Source organism: Alosa sapidissima, chromosome 9 (genome assembly GCF_018492685.1).
Source record: "Alosa sapidissima isolate fAloSap1 chromosome 9, fAloSap1.pri, whole genome shotgun sequence".
In the NCBI taxonomy this organism is placed as follows: Eukaryota; Metazoa; Chordata; class Actinopteri; order Clupeiformes; family Clupeidae; genus Alosa; species Alosa sapidissima.
Window position 1 is genome coordinate 38303563 of NC_055965.1, and position 20236 is coordinate 38323798.

A 20236-nucleotide genomic window follows, 5' to 3' on the forward strand; every position below is an offset into this window, starting at 1 on the left:
TTTATTTAATGCTCATGTGTTTATGTGTCTTTATGTGTGAGTTTGGGTGTGTTTATGGGCCCTATTTTGATGATCAGAAACCTGGCGCAAAGCGTATTCTTATCCCGACGCAAGGCGTATTCTTAACCCGGCGCAAAGCGTATTATTATTCTTATCCGGACGCAAACTGATGCAAAGCGTATTCTTATCCCGACGCAAGGCGTATTCTTATCCCGGCGTGTATTCTTATCCCGACGCAAGGCGTATTCTTATCCGGACGCAAAGCGTATTCTTATTCCGACGCAAACTGACTGTTAGATTTTAGTGGTTTTCTGTATGTCATTCTTTTGTTTCTTTGTTTAATACTGCAGAAACTGCGAGGACAGGATGTTTATTGTAAGCAGACAGAATGTTGTCACCTTACAATAGCAAATGGTGTACCTAACTAATTGTTCCCCCACAAGACGTCTTAATTGAATAAGGCTATATCATTGTCTGTTTCCCCCCCTTCAATTTGACCCCAGACGTGAATGTATATTCTGGTATTATAATTAGCCAGAAGTTTCCCAGATCTTTGCTTCAGTTTCTTACCTTGGCTTCACCTTGCAACACTGTGCTGTGCTGTGCGTACAACAGGGTTACCAGAACTCTGTTGTTACATCCAGAATAAAGAACTATTCTTTCGCAAGCCAGCCTCAAGTTTTACCTGCTCTTAACTACACTGGAATCTACTCGGTCAACTGTGTCTCCATTTGGAATTAAGGAGACAATTTTAATAGCATTCTTCATGACGCAAAGCGTATTCTTATCCCGACGCAAAGTGTATTATTATTCTTATCCCGGCGCAAAGCGTATTCTTATCCGGACGCAAAGCGTATTCTTATTCCGACGCAAAGTCTATTCTTATCCCGATGCGTATTCTTATCCCAACGCAAAGCGTATTCTTATTCTTATCCCGGCGTAAAGCCTATTCTTATCCTGGCGCAAAGTGTATTCTTATTCTTATCCCGCTGCAAACTGGCGCAAAGTGTATTCTTATCCCGATGCAAAGTGTATTCTTATCCCGATGCAAACTGGCGCAAAGCGTATTGTTATCCCGGCGCAAAGCGTTTTCTTATCTGGACGCAAACTGACGCAAAGCGTATTCTTATCCCGACGCAAACTGACGCAAAGTGTATTCTTATCCCGACGCAAAGCGTATTCTTATCCCGACGCAAACTGACGCAAAGCGTATTCTTATCCCGGCGCAAAGCGTATTCTTATCCCGATGCAAAGCGTATTCTTATCCCGGCGCAAAGTGTATTCTCATCCCGACGCGTATTCTTATCCCGACGCAAAGCGTATTCTTATCCCGTCGCAAAGCGCATTCTTATCCTGACGCAAAGTGTATTCTTATCCCGATGCAAAGCGTATTCTTATCCCGATGCAAAGCGTATTCTTATCCCGGCGCAAAGTGTATTCTCATCCCGACGCGTATTCTTATCCCGACGCAAAGCATATTCTTATTCTTATCCCGGCGCAAAGCGTATTCTTATCCCGGCGCAAAGCGTATTCTTATCCCAGCGCAAAGCGCATTCTTATCCCGACGCGTATTCTTATCCCGGCGCAAAGCATATTCTTATTCTTATCCTGATGCAAAGCGTATTGTTATCCCGACGCAAAGCGTATTCTTATCCCGATGCAATTCTTATTCTTATCCCGACGCAAAGCGTATTCTTATCCCAATGCAAAGCTTATTCTTATCCCGACGCAAAGCATATTCTTATCCTGACGCAAAGCTTTTTCATATCTTACACTCAAATTTTTCGGCATGCGCTTCACTTTTATTAAACAATGCTCCCAGGGGTGTCGTAATTAATGACATAAGGTGTGGTCTAGCGCATGATCCAAAATCGCTATCTTACACCATCTAAAAAGCATCACGCCACTGACCAAGAAAAACCTGGTCTATAGCGAAAGCATTACGCCACTGACCAAGAAAAACCTGGTCTATAGCGAAAGGCACATATGAAGCACAGCTGAAGACACACTGTCACAAGATGTAAGATAAGCAACTCCTCTGCAGGATAAATGTCCTTAGGTTTTATATTCAGTCATTCAAAACGTTATTGGGGTAAGTGTTACTTTTTCAGCCTATGTTTTCAATTGCAACCCCTTGTAAGTCAATAGTGAAAGTATTTAACTGTGTATAACTGTTTTGTCATTGACTGAAACCACGGTTAAGTTAGTTTCACTTTGCCTATGAGTTCAAATAATGGAGGAGTGCAGACGTGTGTAGGCTATACTCTGCTAGACACAAACAGGTTTTAGTAAAGCATGGTTTAGTGGAATACCTGTTCCATACGGCCTCGTGTGCAAGCAGATTCCGTCAAATGTGCCGACGTCTATCAAAATACCGATGCGCTGTTTGAAGTTGAGCTGCTTGCAGTTTAAGGGAAAATGTGCTGCCGTCTATCAAAATACTGATGCGCTGTTTGAAGTTGAATGCAGTTAAAGGGAATGACAGATTTAGTGATGGAGCTCTATGTGTTTAAGTGTGTGTGTGTGTGTGTGTGTGTGTTTGTGTGTGTCCTCTTTGTGACACATGTGTATCTGTGTGTGTGTGTTGGTGTCCTCTTTGTGACATGTGTGTATCTGTGTGTGTGTGTGTGTGTGTACTTAGAGGCGTCTGCTGCTATGCAAGTTCGTGCTCTGAAGGATTACTGCAATAACTATGACCTCACCAGCCTCAACATAAAGGCCGGAGACATCATCACGGTGAGCACAAGCTTCTGTCTGTGTGTGTGTGTGTGTGTGTAGGTGTGTTAGTGTGTGTGTGTGTGTGGGAGGGGGGGGGTGTGTCTGTGTGTGTGTGTTAAAATTAAGATAGTGTGTCTGCGTAAATTACATGAGTGTGTTTGTGTTAAAGTTAAGCGAGTATTTGTGTGTGTGTTAAAGTTAAAAGTGTGTGTGTGTGTGTGTGTGTTTGTGTGTTTGTGTGTGTGTGGTTGGTTTTTAGGTTTTGGAACAGCACTCCGATGGCCGCTGGAAAGGCTGTATCCATGACAACCGGACAGGAAATGACCGTGTGGGATATTTCCCATCCAACATGGTGGAAGTCATCAAGAGGGCAGGTCTGATATCATAACCCCCCAACCCCCCCCCCCCGCCCCCCACCCCAACACACACACACACTCTCTCACACAACCACACACGCTTCACACACAAACTCACACACACATATATACATACATACATACATACTTACACACAAGCAGTTACAAACACACAGCCACAAACGCACACATATAGCCACACACACACACACACACACACACTCATGGCCTCTTGTTCCCAGTTCACTTTGCTAACAGATCATGTCAATGTTGTAAAGAGCAGTTGTGTTTGTGTATGTGCAAGGGTGTGTGTGTGTGTGTGCAAGGGTGTGTACTTGTGTGTGTGTGTGTTTGCAAGGGTGTGTGCATGTGCGTGTGTGTGTGTGTGTGCAAGGGTGTGTGCGTGTGTGTGTGTTTGTGTATGTGTAAGGGTGTGTGCATGTGTGTGTGTATTTTTGCATATGTGCAAGGGTGTGTGCATGTGTGTGTGTATGTTTTTGACAGAGGGTGAGAGAGTTAGTGGTAAAGTTAACACTATACAGTGTGTGTTAAAGTGAACACTATACAGTGTGTGTTAAAGTTAACCAGGCTGAGACTGCTGTGTTGAAGTGAACACTATACAGTGTGTGTTAAAGTTAACCAGGCTGAGACTGCTGTGTTGAAGTGAACACTATACAGTGTGTGTTAAAGTGAACACTATACAGTGTGTTTTAAAGTTAACCAGGCTGAGACTGCTGTGTTGAAGTTAACACTATACAGTGTGTGTTAAAGTTAACCAGGCTGAGACTGCACTAAGTTATAATGTAAACAGAATGGACAGAAGATGGAAACTGGATGGAAGTAGGGTTTCACAATTTAGGTGGATAGGTTGTTAAAGGTAATACTATGTAACACAGTTAACACTATGTATTGTAGTGTAACCGTGTCTGTTAAAGTTAACCCTGTACCGCGTGTGTTAAAGTTGACACTGTACCGTGTGTGTTAAAGTTGACAACATGCAGTTAACACTGTACCGTGTGTTAAAGTTGACACCATGCAGTTAACACTGTACCGTGTGTGTTAAAGTTGATACTGTACCGTGTGTGTTAAAGTTAACACCATGCAGTTAACACTGTACCGTGTGTTAAAGTTGACACCATGCAGTTAACACTGTACTGTGTGTGTTAAAGTTAAGACCATGCAGTTAACACTACCGTGTGTGTTAAAGTTAACACCATGCAGTTAACACTGTACTGTGTGTTAAAGTTGACACCATGCAGTTAACACTGTACTGTGTGTGTTAAAGTTAACACCATGCAGTTAACACTGTACCGTGTGTTAAAGTTGACACCATGCAGTTAACTGTATGTGTTAAAGTTGACACCATGCAGTTAAGTTTTCTGAGTTGGAAAACCTTTCACAGCACAATATTGCCTTTAACTCTTAGAACCCGTTTGATGCAAAGTGCGTCAAAAAAGACACCCTTTCTTCTGTTACATTGCTCCGGAACTGTTCGTCGTAGCGAGATGAAACCTTTATTGTGTGACAGAGGTTAGAAGTGGGGCTTTCCAATGAGCCTACACACTTGTCTGTACGATCAAGTATGAAAATTTTAAAAAATCATGAAATTAAATCAAATTGCATCATATTTACAGTTTATACTTCTCTGCGTTCACCTGCACACCCATTACTCTTGTTTGAATTACGAACCTGTGATCACATAGATATGGCAAGCATATCAGATGAAGAGACACAGGGCTATCCATTGGTACCATGTATATCAATCCTTCTGGCTTATAAAAACAGACTAAGTGACTGCAAAATAATAACGTCATGAATACAAACCAACGCTGCACACCCATTACTCTCATTTGAATTACTCGTGGACCCATGAACGCATAGATATGCCACGGATGTCAGATGAAAGAGGAGACACGGAGCTATCATTTGATACCAAGTACATCCTTCTGGGTTATAAAACAGACAAAGTGTCAGCAAAATAATAACTAATAACATATAGCTGGACTTACCCCATGTTTTTGTCTGTTTTTGTGGCAAAGCATGTTTATAATCCAACGCTATCGTTTGTTTCTCTATGGTAAAGCATGGTCATAATCCGGTTTTGAGATCCTAGCAAATTCCTGCATGGCATCCAATTCAAGGCTCACATTGCATCCCAATTTGTTCAACAAAGAAACACCTTTTTTGCCTTTACTTGGTTCATGGCAATGCAGTAAAAAGTTGAGAATCATTATGAGTGCATACACCATAGGCACACGCAGGCTAACACGCAACCTCGGGTCAAGTCAGGTCAGATCAGTTTGTGAAACAGATATGGAGCGCAGAAAGGTAATTTTTCATCACTAAATAAAAAATGCCATTTATTTCCGTAAATCACACACCACATATTTCTGGAAATTGCTCAGCCCCAGAGTATCCCTCCAACATGGCAATTATATTGCCAGATTCAGGACAGTCTGCCCTACACACACATTGAATGCATGTAGATCTAAGAGCTTGCTGTGGCGAGATACATGTCAAAATATTAAAACAAAATTATAATACACTTTCTATATTTTAATTCTTTAAATAACAGATCTGGATAGCCTAGACCAGTGTTTCTCAAACTTTTACAGACCAAGGACCACTTAACCATTAGAAAAAAACTCACGGACCACCTGGCTAATAGACACAATAGGCCTACTCACTGAACCACCTTGCTTATTGTCTTTGCACCTTGCTTATTATGTCAGAGGATTCATATGATTTAAATTGTCATAGCTTACATAGGCAGTATTGCAGAACTTTGGATTTACATACTTCCACAAATTGGTTCAATATTGCAAACAACTCATCTATATTACTCGCGGACCACTTGGGATAGCTTGCGGACCACCAGTGGTCCCCGGACCACACTTTGAGAAACACTGGCCTAGACTCTGCTGAAAGAAACAATATATAATATGTGTGTGTGGCACTTAGAATGACCAGAATAAATCCTTATGAATAAAGGTAGTGAAAATGCCCTAAAAACAGCTTAGGGTTCTAAGGGTTAAATACAGAAAGAAGCTTCTAGCAGTGCCAATGTGACTCTGGGTGGTGTGTAAGGTGTGTAAGTGTGTGTGTGTGTGTGTGTGTGTGTGTGTAAGGATATCACTCCCATGTATGTGTTTGTTATGATGGTCATAGAGGAATATCTGGTGCATGATTGATTTATTTGACATCATAAGTTTCATTTGTTTTGGTCTGAATGCTCGGCCAGCATGTTAAGTTCCATTAGCTTTGTATCATTGGTTAATTGGTATTTTAATTTGATTGGTTGATTGGCCTGTCAGTGATGTTGTGAATCCCTCCTTTTTCTTTCTTCTGTTGTTCTTTATGTTACTTTGTTGTTGTTTGTTGTTGTTGTTTTGGTGTTGTTTTGGTGTTCTATTGTTTAGGTCCCTCAGCCCAACAGTATCTGCGGATACAGCTCCGCCCCCTGGTCCCTGGCTCTGTTACCATGGTGAACGGGGACCTCTCCCAAACGTGTCATATCCTGTCTTTCCCTCCCCCCCCCCCACATAACCCTCCCCCACACCAACCGCTCTTCACTTCATTTGGCTATAACACACCTGAAGACACACACACAGGTACACACACACACACACACGAACACACACACACACACGCTCACACACGCACACACACGCACACACACACACACAGGTACACACACACCCACACACAGGTACACACACACATGCACACACACACACACAGGCACACACACACACACCAACTGCTCTTCACTTCATTTGGCTATAACACATCTGAAGACACACACACACACACACATACACTCTGGGGGTGGCAGTGTTCCAAAGGTAAATGTACTCCATGAAAAGAGAAAACTAAAGGAACATGTTGTGTATATGCGTGTGAGTGTGAGTGATTGGAAGTGTGAGAGTGTGTTTTGTGTGTATTTGTGTTTTTGTGCATGTGTTTGTTAGTGTACCTGTGGTTCTGTGTGTATGTTTATATGTATGTGTGTCTGTGTGTATGTGTGTGCACATGTGTGTGTGTGTGTGTGTGTTTGTATGTATGTGTGTGCACATGTGTGTGTGTGTGTGTGTTTGAATGTGTGTTTGTGTGTCTGTGTGTATGTGTGTGCACGTGTGTGTGTGTTTGTATGTGTGTATGTGTGTGCACATGTGTGTGTGTGTGTGTTTGTGTGTGTGTGTGTATGTGTGTGTGTGTTTGTATGTGTCCCTGTGTGTATGTGTGTGCACATGTGTGTGTGTGTTTGTATGTGCCCCTGTGTGTGCGCGCTGAGTGTGACATTTTACACCAATATGATAATTGCCCACATTAACGCTAACATTAACATTTATGCTGGTAATAGCCAATGCTGTGATTTGATCAATGGTTTAGTGGCAAACTTAAGTTTGCTGCATTTGCAAATGTAGCCTATAATAATCTACACAGATATTTGCAAATTATCACCAAAAGTCAATATGAAGGATTTAGTAGGCTATTTAAGCTACAAAGAACTGCAGTATTGCCAGGATGACTATAGGACCCTTGCCTGGGAGGGAAGTTTATCTCAATTTTGACTAAAAAAGTCAGGAAAGCCTATTAAATTCATGCAGTGAGTATACAGTAGGCCTACTTATTATGCCTATGTGTTTGGATGTTGCTGGATAGTGGCTGCTACAACAATTGAGGGAGAGAGTGCTGGAGGAGGAGGAGGAGGAGGAGAAGAAGGTTGAAGAGAAGGAGAAGAGAGGGGAGAAAGAGCACAGGCTGGGCAGTCCAGTACCAGGCAGGGTACCCGTAGGCAGGGTACCCGTAGGCTAGCCATTTATTTCATATTGTGCGCACATTTTTTATTTTGTTTTGTATTGGGAGTTGGGGGCCTGTGCCCCAGCAAAGCTCTAGGTCTAGAATCGCCCCTGGTGGGGTCTAATTCCCAAAATGCTAACTGGTTGAATTCTAGATTTCCTATCTTCGGGATACAGTGGGGTCTAATTCCCAAAATGCTAACTGGTTGAATTCTAGATTATAGGATATAGTGGGGTCTAATTCCCAAAATGCTAACTGGTTGAATTCTAGATGTCCTATCTTTGGGATATAGTGGGTCCTAATTACTGACTCTAGAACACACTATAGTCTATAATCCATAACTCTCCAAACTGATGTGGTGTCTTTTGAGGAGTGTATGTGTATATTTGTATGTATGTATGTATGTATGTATGTATGTATGTGTATGTTTGTATGTATGTATGCATGTACGTGTGTGTGTGTGTGCAATTCTAATGCAACTATCCAACAGACAGACACCTTCAAACTGAATATCTGTGTGAGACTAGTATCTGTGTGTGTGTGTGTATGTGTGTGTGTGTGTGTGTATGTGTATGTATACGTGTGTGTGTGTGCAATTCTAATGGAACTATCCAACAGAAAGACACCTTCAAACTGAATATCTGTGTGAGACTAGTATCTCTGTGCGTCTGTGTGTGTTTGTGTGTGTTTGTGTTGCTAGGTAACCGTGGTCATGTTGGCAGTCCCCATGGTTCACCGACACTCAGTGGTCATCACAGCACTGCCAGTGAAGAAGTGTGGGTCCTGAGAAAACCAGGAGGAGGTACACAAACACACACACACACACACACGTGACGGTGTGTGTGTGTGTGTGTGTGATGGTGTGTGAGTGTGTGTGTGACGGTGTGTGTGTGTGTGACGGTGTGTGTGTGTGTGTGACGGTGTGTGTGTGTGTGTGTGTGACGTTGTGTGTGTGAGTAACGGTATGTGTGTGTATAGTGTGTGTGACGGTGTGTGTGTGTGACGGTGTGTGTGTGTGTATATAGTGTGTGTGTATACAGTGTGTGTGACGGTGTGTGTGTGACGATGTGTGTGTGTGTGTAACGGTGTGTGTGACGGTGTGTGTGTAACGGTGTGTGTGTGTGTATAATGTGTGTGACTGTGTGTGTGTGTGTGACGGTGTGTGTGTGTGACCGTGTGTGTGTGTGTGTTGCTGGTTTGTGTCTGTGTGACGGTGTGTGTGTGTGTGTGACGGTGTGTGTGTGTGTGTGTTGCTGGTGTGTGTCTGTGTGACGGTGTGTGTGTGTGTGACGGTGTGTGTTTGTGTATAGTGTGTGTGTGACGGTGTGTGTGTGTGACGGTGTGTGTGTGACGGTGTGTGTGTGTATAGTGTGTGTGTGTGTGTGTGTGTGTGGCGGTGTGTGTGTGTGTGTGTGACGGTGTGTGTGTGTGTGTGTGTGTGTGTTGCTGGTTTGTGTCTGTGTGACGGTGTGTGTGTGTGACCATGTGTGTGTGTTGCTGATGTGTGTCTGTGTGACTGTGTGTGTGTACAGCGGGCAGCATGGGCAGCACTGTGTGTGTGTGTTGCTGGTGTGTGTCTGTGTGACGGTGTGTGTGTGTGTGCAGCGGGCAGCATGGGCAGCACTGTGTGTGTGTGTTGCTGGTGTGTGTCTGTGTGACGGTGTGTGTGTGTGTGCAGCGGGCAGCATGGGCAGCACTGTGTGTGTGTGTTGCTGGTGTGTGTCTGTGTGACGGTGTGTGTGTGTGTGCAGCGGGCAGCATGGGCAGCACTGTGTGTGTGTGTGTACAGCGGGCAGCATGGGCAACATGTGTGTGTGTACAGCGGGCAGCATGGGCAGCACTGTGTGTGTGTGTGTACAGCGGGCAGCATGGGCAGCACTGTGTGTGTGTGTGTATGTGTGTGTGCAGCGGACAGCAGGGGCAGCACTGTGTGTGTGTGTGTGTGTGTGACGGTGTGTGTGTGTGTGCAGCGGGCAGCATGGGCAGCACTGGCAGTCTGAGTGGACGTTCCAACAGCTGTGGGCAGAGTGGCAATGCCAACGCTCACCTGACCAGCAGCACCCCGGTGCCAACCTCACCCGTGCCGGTCTCCACGGCAACCACCACGCCAACCACGACACCTGCCTCACCGACGCCCACCAACACCCACGGCCTCAACGTGCCAGGACTCCACGCACAGGCCGAGGGAGTGAAGGTGTGTCACACACACACACACAACACACACACACACACAACACGCACCCACACCAGCAACACACACTCACACATACACACAACACGCACACACACATACGTGCGTAACTTGGGTGTGACTCTGGACTGCAACCTCTCACTCCAAGCTCACATCAGTAACATCACCAAATCCGCCTTCTTCCACCTCAAAAACATCTGCAGACTCCGGCCCTCACTGTCAGACACTGTTGCGGAGACTCTGACACATGCCTTCATCACCTCCCGTCTGGACTACTGTAACGGTGTCCTTTATGGTCTTCCCACCAAAGCACTGGACAAGCTACAGCGTGTCCAAAACTCGGCTGCCAGGATCCTCACACACACAAAGCGATGGCAACACATTACCCCCACACTCAAGCAGCTTCACTGGCTCCCGGTGAAGTCACGCATCACCTACAAAATATTACTCCTTACATACAAATCCCTCAATGCTCTTGCTCCCCAGTACCTCTCCGATCTCATCCAGCATCACTCCCAGCCAAGGTCCCTGAGGTCCTCTGGCAAGGACCCGCTTGTCATCCCCCGTTCCAGGCTACGGACTTTTGGTGACAGAGCCTTCTGTGTTGCTGCCCCCACCCTTTGGAACAGTCTACCTCTCCATATCCGCCAAGCCCCCACACTGGCTACGTTCAAAAAGCACCTAAAATCACATTTGTTCACTGAGGCCTATGGTCCTTAACCACCCTGCCCCCCAACCCCACTTCTACCCCCTCCTCTCTTCTCCCCTCTATTCCCCTGACCCATCTCCTTTTGTAAAGCCACCTTGGGTTACTTGAAAGGCGCTATATAAAACCAAGTTATTATTACAGTGCATGAAAATGCACTGTACTGATCTTCCTAGGCAACTTCAACAACTTCTTATTATTATTATTCCGCTTACCACTTTTTCCGTACGCTATTTCTCTTGAACAGTTTAACTTAGAAACTTCATTCAAACTTTGTAACGTAGGTATTCAAACGGACCAAGCTGCTATGTCTTTTCAACTTTGAAACGTTTATACTTTTTAAACTATTAAAGAAAAACTTTTTAAAAATCCCTTAACATTGCCGATTGTGACATCATAATACGGCCGTTAAGCAATTAGAATCCTATGGCAGGTGTTCAGGCCACCTGCAGCCTCAGGCTTTAAGCATACAATCTGGGTCAATTAAGACTACACATCCTATTCAACTGTTTCCTCTGCCCAAAACTGTTTCAAAATAAAAGTCCTCACTACAATAATCCACTGTAACAATGTAACCCATTAAACTACTGAACTTTTTACATTCAACTTTTAAACGGTCTACTTTTAAACTATGATTAAACTATCTATTAAACTAGCTGTCTATCAACAACTTTTAACTTGTCATCAACTATGTCAACACTTGTCATCAACTATGACTCCTAACAGCATAGTTAGCATGTTAACATTTTTAGCATAACTACTAAAAATGATAAGCTAGGTTAGCTAAGTCACATGGCTAGCATAGTTAGCATGTTAGTTACCATAGTTAGCATAACTGCTAAAAATGATTAGCTAGGTTAGCATAGTTAGCATGCTAGTTAGCATAGTTAGCATAACTACTAAAAATGATAAGCTAGGTTAGCTAAGTCACATGGTTAACATAGTTAGCATGTTAGAATTGCTAACATAGTTAGTATGTTTAGCAAAACTGCTAGAAAACGTTAGTTAAGTTAGCTAAGTAGCATGATTAGCATGTTAGCATTTCTAGCACTGATATAAAATATTAGCTAAGTAGCATGGTTAGCATAATTAAAAATCTTAGCATAACTGCTAGCAAACATCAGAGCCATTCCAACTTTAAGTTATCGTCAAATAGCTACCTATACACAGCCATTAAACTATTTGAATATCAACATTCATTAAACTTCCAGTCTGTCAACAACTTTTAAATTATTTACCTTCAACTTTTAAACGGTCTACTTTTAAACTATCATTAAACTATCTATTAAACTAGCTGTCTATCAACAACGTTTAAACTATCTACTGTCTATCAGCAACTTTTAAACTATCTACATTCAGCTTTTAAACAGTCTACTTTTAAACTATCAACTTTTATTAAGCTATGCAACCACCATGTCTATCCTAGCATCACCGTAGTAACCATCTCTGTATTATCTGTTTTAACTATACATGATATTTTACATCACAACTTAAGCATTTTCATGCACTGGTAATTCCTTGGAATTGCATTTCTAGTTATTATTATTATTATTATTATTATTATACATACAACACGCACACACACCGTCACACACACACACACACACACACACCAACAACACCAGCAACACACACTCACACATACACACAACACGCACCGTCACACACACACACCAGCAACACACACACATATACACAACATGCACACACACATACATACAACACACACACACACTGTCACACACACACACACAACACGCACACACCAGCAACACACACACACACACAACACGCACACACACATACATACAACACGCACACACAAACCTGTAACCTCTAAACTAAGCTGATCTGATCACTGATATAAAACCTGTAACCTCTAAACTAAGCTGATCTGATCACTGATATAAGTATAAGTATATATACTCTTTTGATCCCGTAAGGGAAATTTGGTCTCTGCATTTATCCCAATCCGTGAATTAGTGAACTCAGCACACAGTGAACACACAGTGAGGTGAAGCACACACTAATCCCGGTGTAGTGAGCTGCCTGCAACAACAGCGGCGCTTGGGGAGCAGTGAGGGGTGCTGTATAAACTAAGCTGATCTGATCACTGATATAAAACCTGTATAAACTAAACTAAGCTGATCTGATCACTGATATAACACCTGTATAGACTAAGCTGATCTGATCACTGATATAACATATTACAATATTTGAAAACCTGTTGTCTCTCCTTGACTAATATCTGTGTGTTTCTTCGTAGCTCCTGGCAACAGTGTTGGCACAGTCAGCCAAGGCTAAAGAGCACCTGTTGGAACAGTCTCGTTCAGTGGATCAAGGTACACACATACACACATGCACGTGCACACACACACACACACACACACACATACACACGCATAGCCTGATTTACATACAATTGCGAATCCCACCATACAAATCTGTTGTGTGTGTTGTCATGGGGACTCTCAGGTTGAATATGTTGTCATGGTGACTCTCAGGTTGAATCTGTTGTGTGTGTTGTCATGGGGACTCTCAGGTTGAATCTGTTGTGTGTGTTGTCATGGTGACTCTCAGGTTCCGGCTGCAGTCAGAGTCCTTCGGTTGCTCCAGGTCGAGAGGCGCGGCAGTTTGTGGATCCTCTTCTGCAGCGGAAAGAGGAAGCCTCCACTGAGAGCAAGGTGTGTGTGTGTGTGTGTGTCTGTGTGTGTGTGTGTGTGTGTGTGTGTGTCTGTTTAAATATTACTATTTAATTAATATAATTTTTTCCAACTGCCAATGTGGCTGGTGTATTCCAGCGGATTTTTACCAGCCACTAGAGAAATGGCATGAAAATGTGATATGATTATAGTAGGCTACCCAAAATGAGTACCACTGGGTGACACAGAAATAGTTATATACCCATAGAGATCTTTTCCATGTTGGCCAACATGTGTGATTACATGTTGACCATGTTTTCAGTAGTGAAAAAATAGGTCTATTATAGAGGTTTATTAGGGCCGGGCGATAAAACGATAGCGATATGTTAGGCGTAGATTATTATCATATTAGTATTAGGGCTGGGCGATAAAACGATAGCGATATGTTAGGCGTCGATTATTATCATATTAAACGATAGCGATATGTTAGGCGTCGATTATTCTCATATTAGTATTAGGGCTGGACGATAAAACGATAGCGATATGTTAGGCGATTATTATCATATTAGCATTAGGGCTGGGCGATAAAACGATAGCGATATGTTAGGCGTCGATAATTATCATATTAGCATTAGGGCTGGGCGATAAAACGATAGCGATATGTTAGGCGTCGATTATTATCATATTAGTATTAGGGCTGGACGATAAAACGATAGCGATATGTTAGGCGATTATTATCATATTAGCATTAGGGCTGGGCGATAAAACGATAGCGATATGTTAGGCGATTATTATCATATTAGCATTAGGGCCGGGCGATAAAACGATAGCGATATGTTAGGCGTCGATTATTCTCATATTAGTATTAGGACCGGGCGATAAAACGATAGCGATATGTTAGGCGTCGATTATTATCATATTAGCATTAGGGCCGGGCGATAAAACGATAGCGATATGTTAGGCGTCGATTATTCTCATATTAGCATTAGTGCCGGGCGATAAAACGATAGCGACATGTATCGCAATAGACATGTAATCGATATCAATAAAAAATGCGTTTGATAGAACATTCGATAATTAAAAGCAACACACACCTCCCGCCTTACGTTGTCCATAAATAAATAGGCTAAATATATCTTGCATTGTAGCTAGTATGTGCAACTCTACCAGAGTAGACAATAGAAGTAGGCCTACCTCAACACAGACTCTCAATGAGTCCTTGCCCTGTGCGTGCGCTCTCTCTCTCTCTCTCTCTCTAGGTGCATCCCTCCTCAGCATGCGCATGTAATCCAAACATTCACAATCGTGCAAGACGACTGCCTATTAAATCCGGTTAGCATCAAATTTGTTCAAAACTGTTGCAATCAAATTGACTGCTAAATTCTAATCAACTCAATCCCGATGCAAATGGAAAAGTATTTTCCAAGACTCAAACGGGCCTGTCCCAAGGAGAAAAAGTATTCATTTGAAACTTAAACACACGTGGGGAAACTGAACAGTCTAACCAGTAGACTTACTATGATAAACTAGCAAATTACTTTGTTTACAATATTTCCAGGCTTCAACCAGTGCTGCTCATTCAGACTTATGTGCACAATTATTTCTTTGAGTGTTTTTCATGATTGTGTTGCTATTTCTTTTCCCTGTTTGCTTTGATTGAGAAATGAGGTGATTCAAATCAGAGGAAGGTTAAGTTTAAAATAAAAGTGTTTAAAAGTGTTTAATTTAACTTTTCCCTTCTGGTCCTTATCTGAAATAGATTTAAAAAAAATCAATAATTATCGATATCGACCGATATGAAATACTTATATCGTGATACAGTTTTCAGCCATATCGCCCAGCCCTAATTAGTATTATATTTTTGGGAACATGTACATATGAAATAATAGTGTATTATTATCGTATTAGCATTATGTTTTTGGGAAGATGTACATATGAAATAATAGTGTACTATTATCATATTAGCATTATATTTTTGGGAAGATGTATATATGAAATAATAGTTTATTGTTGTTATTATATCAGTACATGCTGTATATGTTAAATAATATTATATTAGTATTGTATTATTGGGTAATCAGTGCCACCGTGTGGTGGGAAATGGAACTGCAGCCAAATACTTTGGGACAAGAAATCACTGGATTATGGCTCTGTTTGTGTATGGGAATCCCCTCTCTCACACACACAGTGTGTGTGTGTGTGTGTGTGTGTGTGTGTGTGTGTGATCTCTCTCTCTTTCTCTCACACTGTTTTTGTGTGTATGTGTGTGTCACCTCCTCTCTGTTTGACTGACAGCTGTGTGAGTGAGTGGGCGGGGCTGCTGTTTGAGTGACAGCTGTGTGAATGAGTGGGCGGGGCTGCTGTTTGAGTGACAGCTGTGTGAATGAGCGACTTTCTGTCTGTTCCAGTTCACTTGTTTTAAAGGACCAGTATGTAGGAAATAATGGAAAATAAACTGTAACCATTCCAAAAATGATCACCATATGTTGTCAGAGAGTAAGGAAACACGATGAATTGAAGTAATGGCTTATTTGACAACATTACTCTAACCCGTAAAACCCCGTAAAACCCATGAAAAAAAATGAGTTACGGGGCGGAATTCGTTTATGTTTTGAACGATTAATTCTAGAATAGCGTATTAATAATGGGCTAGCGCGTCCTACTATTTGGGTTGCCAAATTAGCAAAGGCCAACTGTCAACAGCTGTCAGTTGTAGTCATGAATGCCTACGAGAGGCAGGCAAATTTCCAAAATTAAAACAAGAAACAAATTAAGTGGACATCAGAGGAGCTTCCTGAGATGGTGACGTCTTCCTCAAACGAAGAATATCAAGTCTGACGCAGAGCTGGCCATATTTCTCCACAACAGGTAGCCTAGGCTAAACTTCATCTGCATCGCTAACTTCAGCTAAATATGTTACGTTGGTTAGAGAGGTATTTTTTGTTTTCACTGTTTCCGTAATGTGTAGCTGGGTCATGGTTGGAGAAACGTTAAAGCAGCTGCAGGTCTTCATTACATCTGGCAACCCAGAAGAGGCTTGCGTCTGGTAGTCTTGAGAACGTTCACCAGTGTTTTGATTTTGGCCTACGAACGTTCGGTAACAATCCTACAAATCGCACCTTTGTTTCACTTTTTATATATTTGTTCATACTAGATTATTTAGTTGTCATGGTGACTAGGTCATTTAGTAGGTCATCATAACTAGGTTATTTAATTTTCTGTTTTTTTTCGTTTTATGTCTGTCTCTATGTCTGTTTTATTTTCATTATTAGGCTTTGTGGTTTTGTGCATGATTTTAGGCAGTGTTTGTTGTTACTTAGGTGCATAGCTGTCAACCCTCCCGTTTTTTCCGGGTTTCTCACGTATTTTAACTTTTCTCCCGCTGTCTTCCCGTTTTAATATTTTCCTGTAAATATTCCGTATTTTAACAATCTCATAACATTAGCTCTATATCGGACTTGTCAGTCTCTGTACTGTTGTCCTGTTGCTACACCCTTGCCCTTCCAACGAAACAGATGTTTTCAAAGCATCGTTTTGCTTGCTTAAAGGCAACAGTGAGACTATTTAAGATGATGGCGTGGTTGTCGTGAGAGCACGATTCAGTGGCACCTGCATAGTGTAGGCTACGGGTGAACGCTGTGTGTATCGGCCTACCACTCAGCTACGAGTAGAGAAAGAATTCCCCCTGTTTGTATATTCACTCCAAGTTGGCCTACCATAACTTCCCAACTCTGCACTGTACCCCATAAACTGCATGACAGGCTATTTATATTTTCTCTCTAAAATAACCAAATGCATTTGTTCAACTTTATGAAGAAAAATTACGCACTATAGGCTACTTGGAAGTTGGAACGCACACATTTTGTTTGCGCAGGAGAGAGAATGACAGCGCACAGGGCCATCGATTAGGCTACAGAACTTTAGCCTTGCTAGGGCTGTATAAAGTTGACCAAATTAATATAGGCTGTTGTTAGGCGTAAATAAAGTTGGCTACTTTGTTGTATTGTTTAGCTGGCCAATGCACAAGCTTGCAATTGCGAAACGGACTAATACTGCAACCCTTCCAACGTTGGGGGACGAATGTTGACATTTTCCCGTATTCTGCGTGAGAAACCCGGGAAATCTCCCTTATTTTCAAAGCTCAATGTTGACAGCTATGCTAAGTTGTCATGGCAGCGTTTGATGTTATTTAGTTGTCATGGCAGCGTTTGTTGTTATTTAGTGGTCATGGCAGCTGAACGTGTGCGTGTGTTTCTCGTCTCTATCTATATCCTGTAGAATGCGGAGGCGGTCATTGATTGGCTGACTGGATCCCAGCTCCAGTTTTACACCACAAACTTCCTCAATGCTGGATATGACCTGCCAACCATCAGTTATATGACCCCAGAGGTGACACACACACAGACACACACACACACACACTCTCACACACATACACACACACACACACACACACTCTCTTACACACACACACACACACTCACACACACACACACACACACACACAAACTCACACACACTCACATACACACATGCACATATTCGCATACGCATACACAAACACGCACACGATTAATTGATTTTGAAAAAATGATGTGGGCAGATTCATTTGAAAATGAACTCAAATAATGAATGTGTGTGTGTGCATCCTTCAGGACCTCACTGCTGTAGGTGTGTTTAAACTGTTATGTGTGTGTGTGTGTGTGTGTGTGTGTTTGTGTGCGTGTGTGTGTGGATCTTTCAGGACCTCACTGCTATAGGTGTGTCTAAACCAGGCCACAGAAAGAAGATGATCTCGGAGATCAGCAGGCTGAGTTTCCCTGACTGCCTTCCTGACAAGAAGCCTGTAAGAATGAGCATGCACGCACACACGCACGCACACGCACGCACACACGCACACGCACACGATAAATGAGTTTCCCTGACTGCCTTCCTGACAAGAAGCCTGTAAGAATGAGCACACATGCACACACGCATGCACGCACACACAAATGCACGGACACACGCATGCACGCACACAATTTTACACACACACATACACACACACACACACACACATATATATATATATAGATATACACACAAATGACAGTGTTTCCCATACATTGTCTTATTTGTGGCAGCCCACCACAATATCAACATTGACCACCACACAATGATTTTCTAAGTTGTACTATTTAAATTGGATGACATCCTTTCATTGTATAGCTATGTGCACCTTCTCACAGTCTCTCCTTGTCTCTCTGTCTCTCATCGAACCTGCATGCAGTTTAAAGATTAAACATTAACATTTGTTGTTGGCTTCATAACCACGCTGCACAAAACTGTTGCATTCAAGTTAACTCTGCAACTCTGTCCCCCAAGGGTTAGTCTTTGGACCATTCAACCCCTTGCTGATCCCACTTCCATTGGTCATAGCTATGCTGACACCAAATGATTGATTGGCCATAGCTATGCTGACACCAAATGATTGATTGGCCATAGTTATATTATACCAAATGATTGATTGGCCATAGCTATGCTGACACCAAATGATTGATTGGCCATAGCTATGCTGACACCAAATGACCAAATGATTGATTGGTCATAGCTATGCTGACACCAAATGATTGATTGGTCATAGCTATGCTGACACCAAATGATTGATTGGCCATAGCTATGCTGACACCAAATGATTGATTGGTCATAGCTATGCTGACACCAAATGATTGATTGGCCATAGCTATGCTGACACCAAATGATTGATTGGCCATAGCTATGCTGACACCAAATGATTGATTGGCCATAGCTATGCTGACACCAAATGATTGATTGGTCATAGCTATGCTGACACCAAATGATTGATTGGTCATAGCTATGCTGACACCAAATGATTGCTATGGATTTGTGCTGAAGTGGCGTTTCCAACTAAACTTGCCACGTGAGGGTAATGACAAGGGTTCCCGACACACAATCCATAGTAAGCACGCACGGAGAGTTGAAGTAAATGAGATGTTGTATTTATTCAAACAATCCGGTTCTCTTTCTTGGATGGACAAATTATGAAAACAAAGGAAAAACTAAAGCGGTAGTTTGCGGTCTGAAAACTGTACCGTCTTGCCATCTAACCCATTGCACACTTTGTGAATGTCCTAATTAAAGCCACCACTTCGCGCCACAGGCAAGTGAAAGGGGTGTGTCTACTACCATTTGACAGGTAATCAGGTAAGTACATACAGGTAACACACTGCTCAGGGTAATTAAGGTAAGTATGACACATTTTAAATTAAACTATATTATTTCTGTTAACTTAAAACCGTATTTCCATAATGTCATAACGTTAACTAAGGTACTTGATCTTATTCCACAGATAAGTTCACAAAACCCAAATATGGCTCCTACATTCTGGCCCCTAATTGTCAATGCTAAGGGATGACAATTACCAAATATATACAAAATATGGAGCCATAAAATATATTAATCAAACATGCTAACTGATGTCACGTCACAATTCAAATCTGTCCACAGCCATATTCAAGCATCAAAACATTTTTTTCTTTTTCCTTTTTCCTTTTTTTTTTAAAAGTAAACCCAAAGTTCATAGTGCTGGTCCATAGAGACCTCAATCCCCCCAAAGTCCATGGATGTGTGCATAAGTGTCCAAACACAGTCCATTGACTCCTGAGAGTCTATGTGTCAGTGTGCTGCAAGGGTGTGAAGTCCATGTATGTGCATAGCAGTGAGTGTAAGTGTACTGTGGATATGAAAGTCCATGAATGCATGTGTGGGCTGGTGTGTGAGCACGCAGGTCAAAATCTGTAGGTTTGTCAATATATGTGAA

General features: G+C 42.3%; 1 protein-coding gene across 2 annotated transcripts in view; it reads left to right on the forward strand.

The window, feature by feature from the left end:
• Nucleotides 1–20236, forward strand: part of si:dkeyp-9d4.3 (caskin-1) — a 76844-nt gene that overhangs the window by 36235 nt on the left and 20373 nt on the right. The window contains exons 9-17 of one of the 2 annotated variants that reach the window (XM_042105514.1): nt 2642–2736; nt 2978–3092; nt 6494–6685; nt 8578–8679; nt 9848–10071; nt 13041–13116; nt 13355–13458; nt 17695–17805; nt 18161–18262. In XM_042105514.1, coding sequence (XP_041961448.1) covers nt 2642–2736; nt 2978–3092; nt 6494–6685; nt 8578–8679; nt 9848–10071; nt 13041–13116; nt 13355–13458; nt 17695–17805; nt 18161–18262 — 1121 coding nt within the window. The remainder of the gene's footprint in view (nt 1–2641; nt 2737–2977; nt 3093–6493; nt 6686–8577; nt 8680–9847; nt 10072–13040; nt 13117–13354; nt 13459–17694; nt 17806–18160; nt 18263–20236) is intronic. The other variant, XM_042105516.1, reaches the window with a different exon arrangement.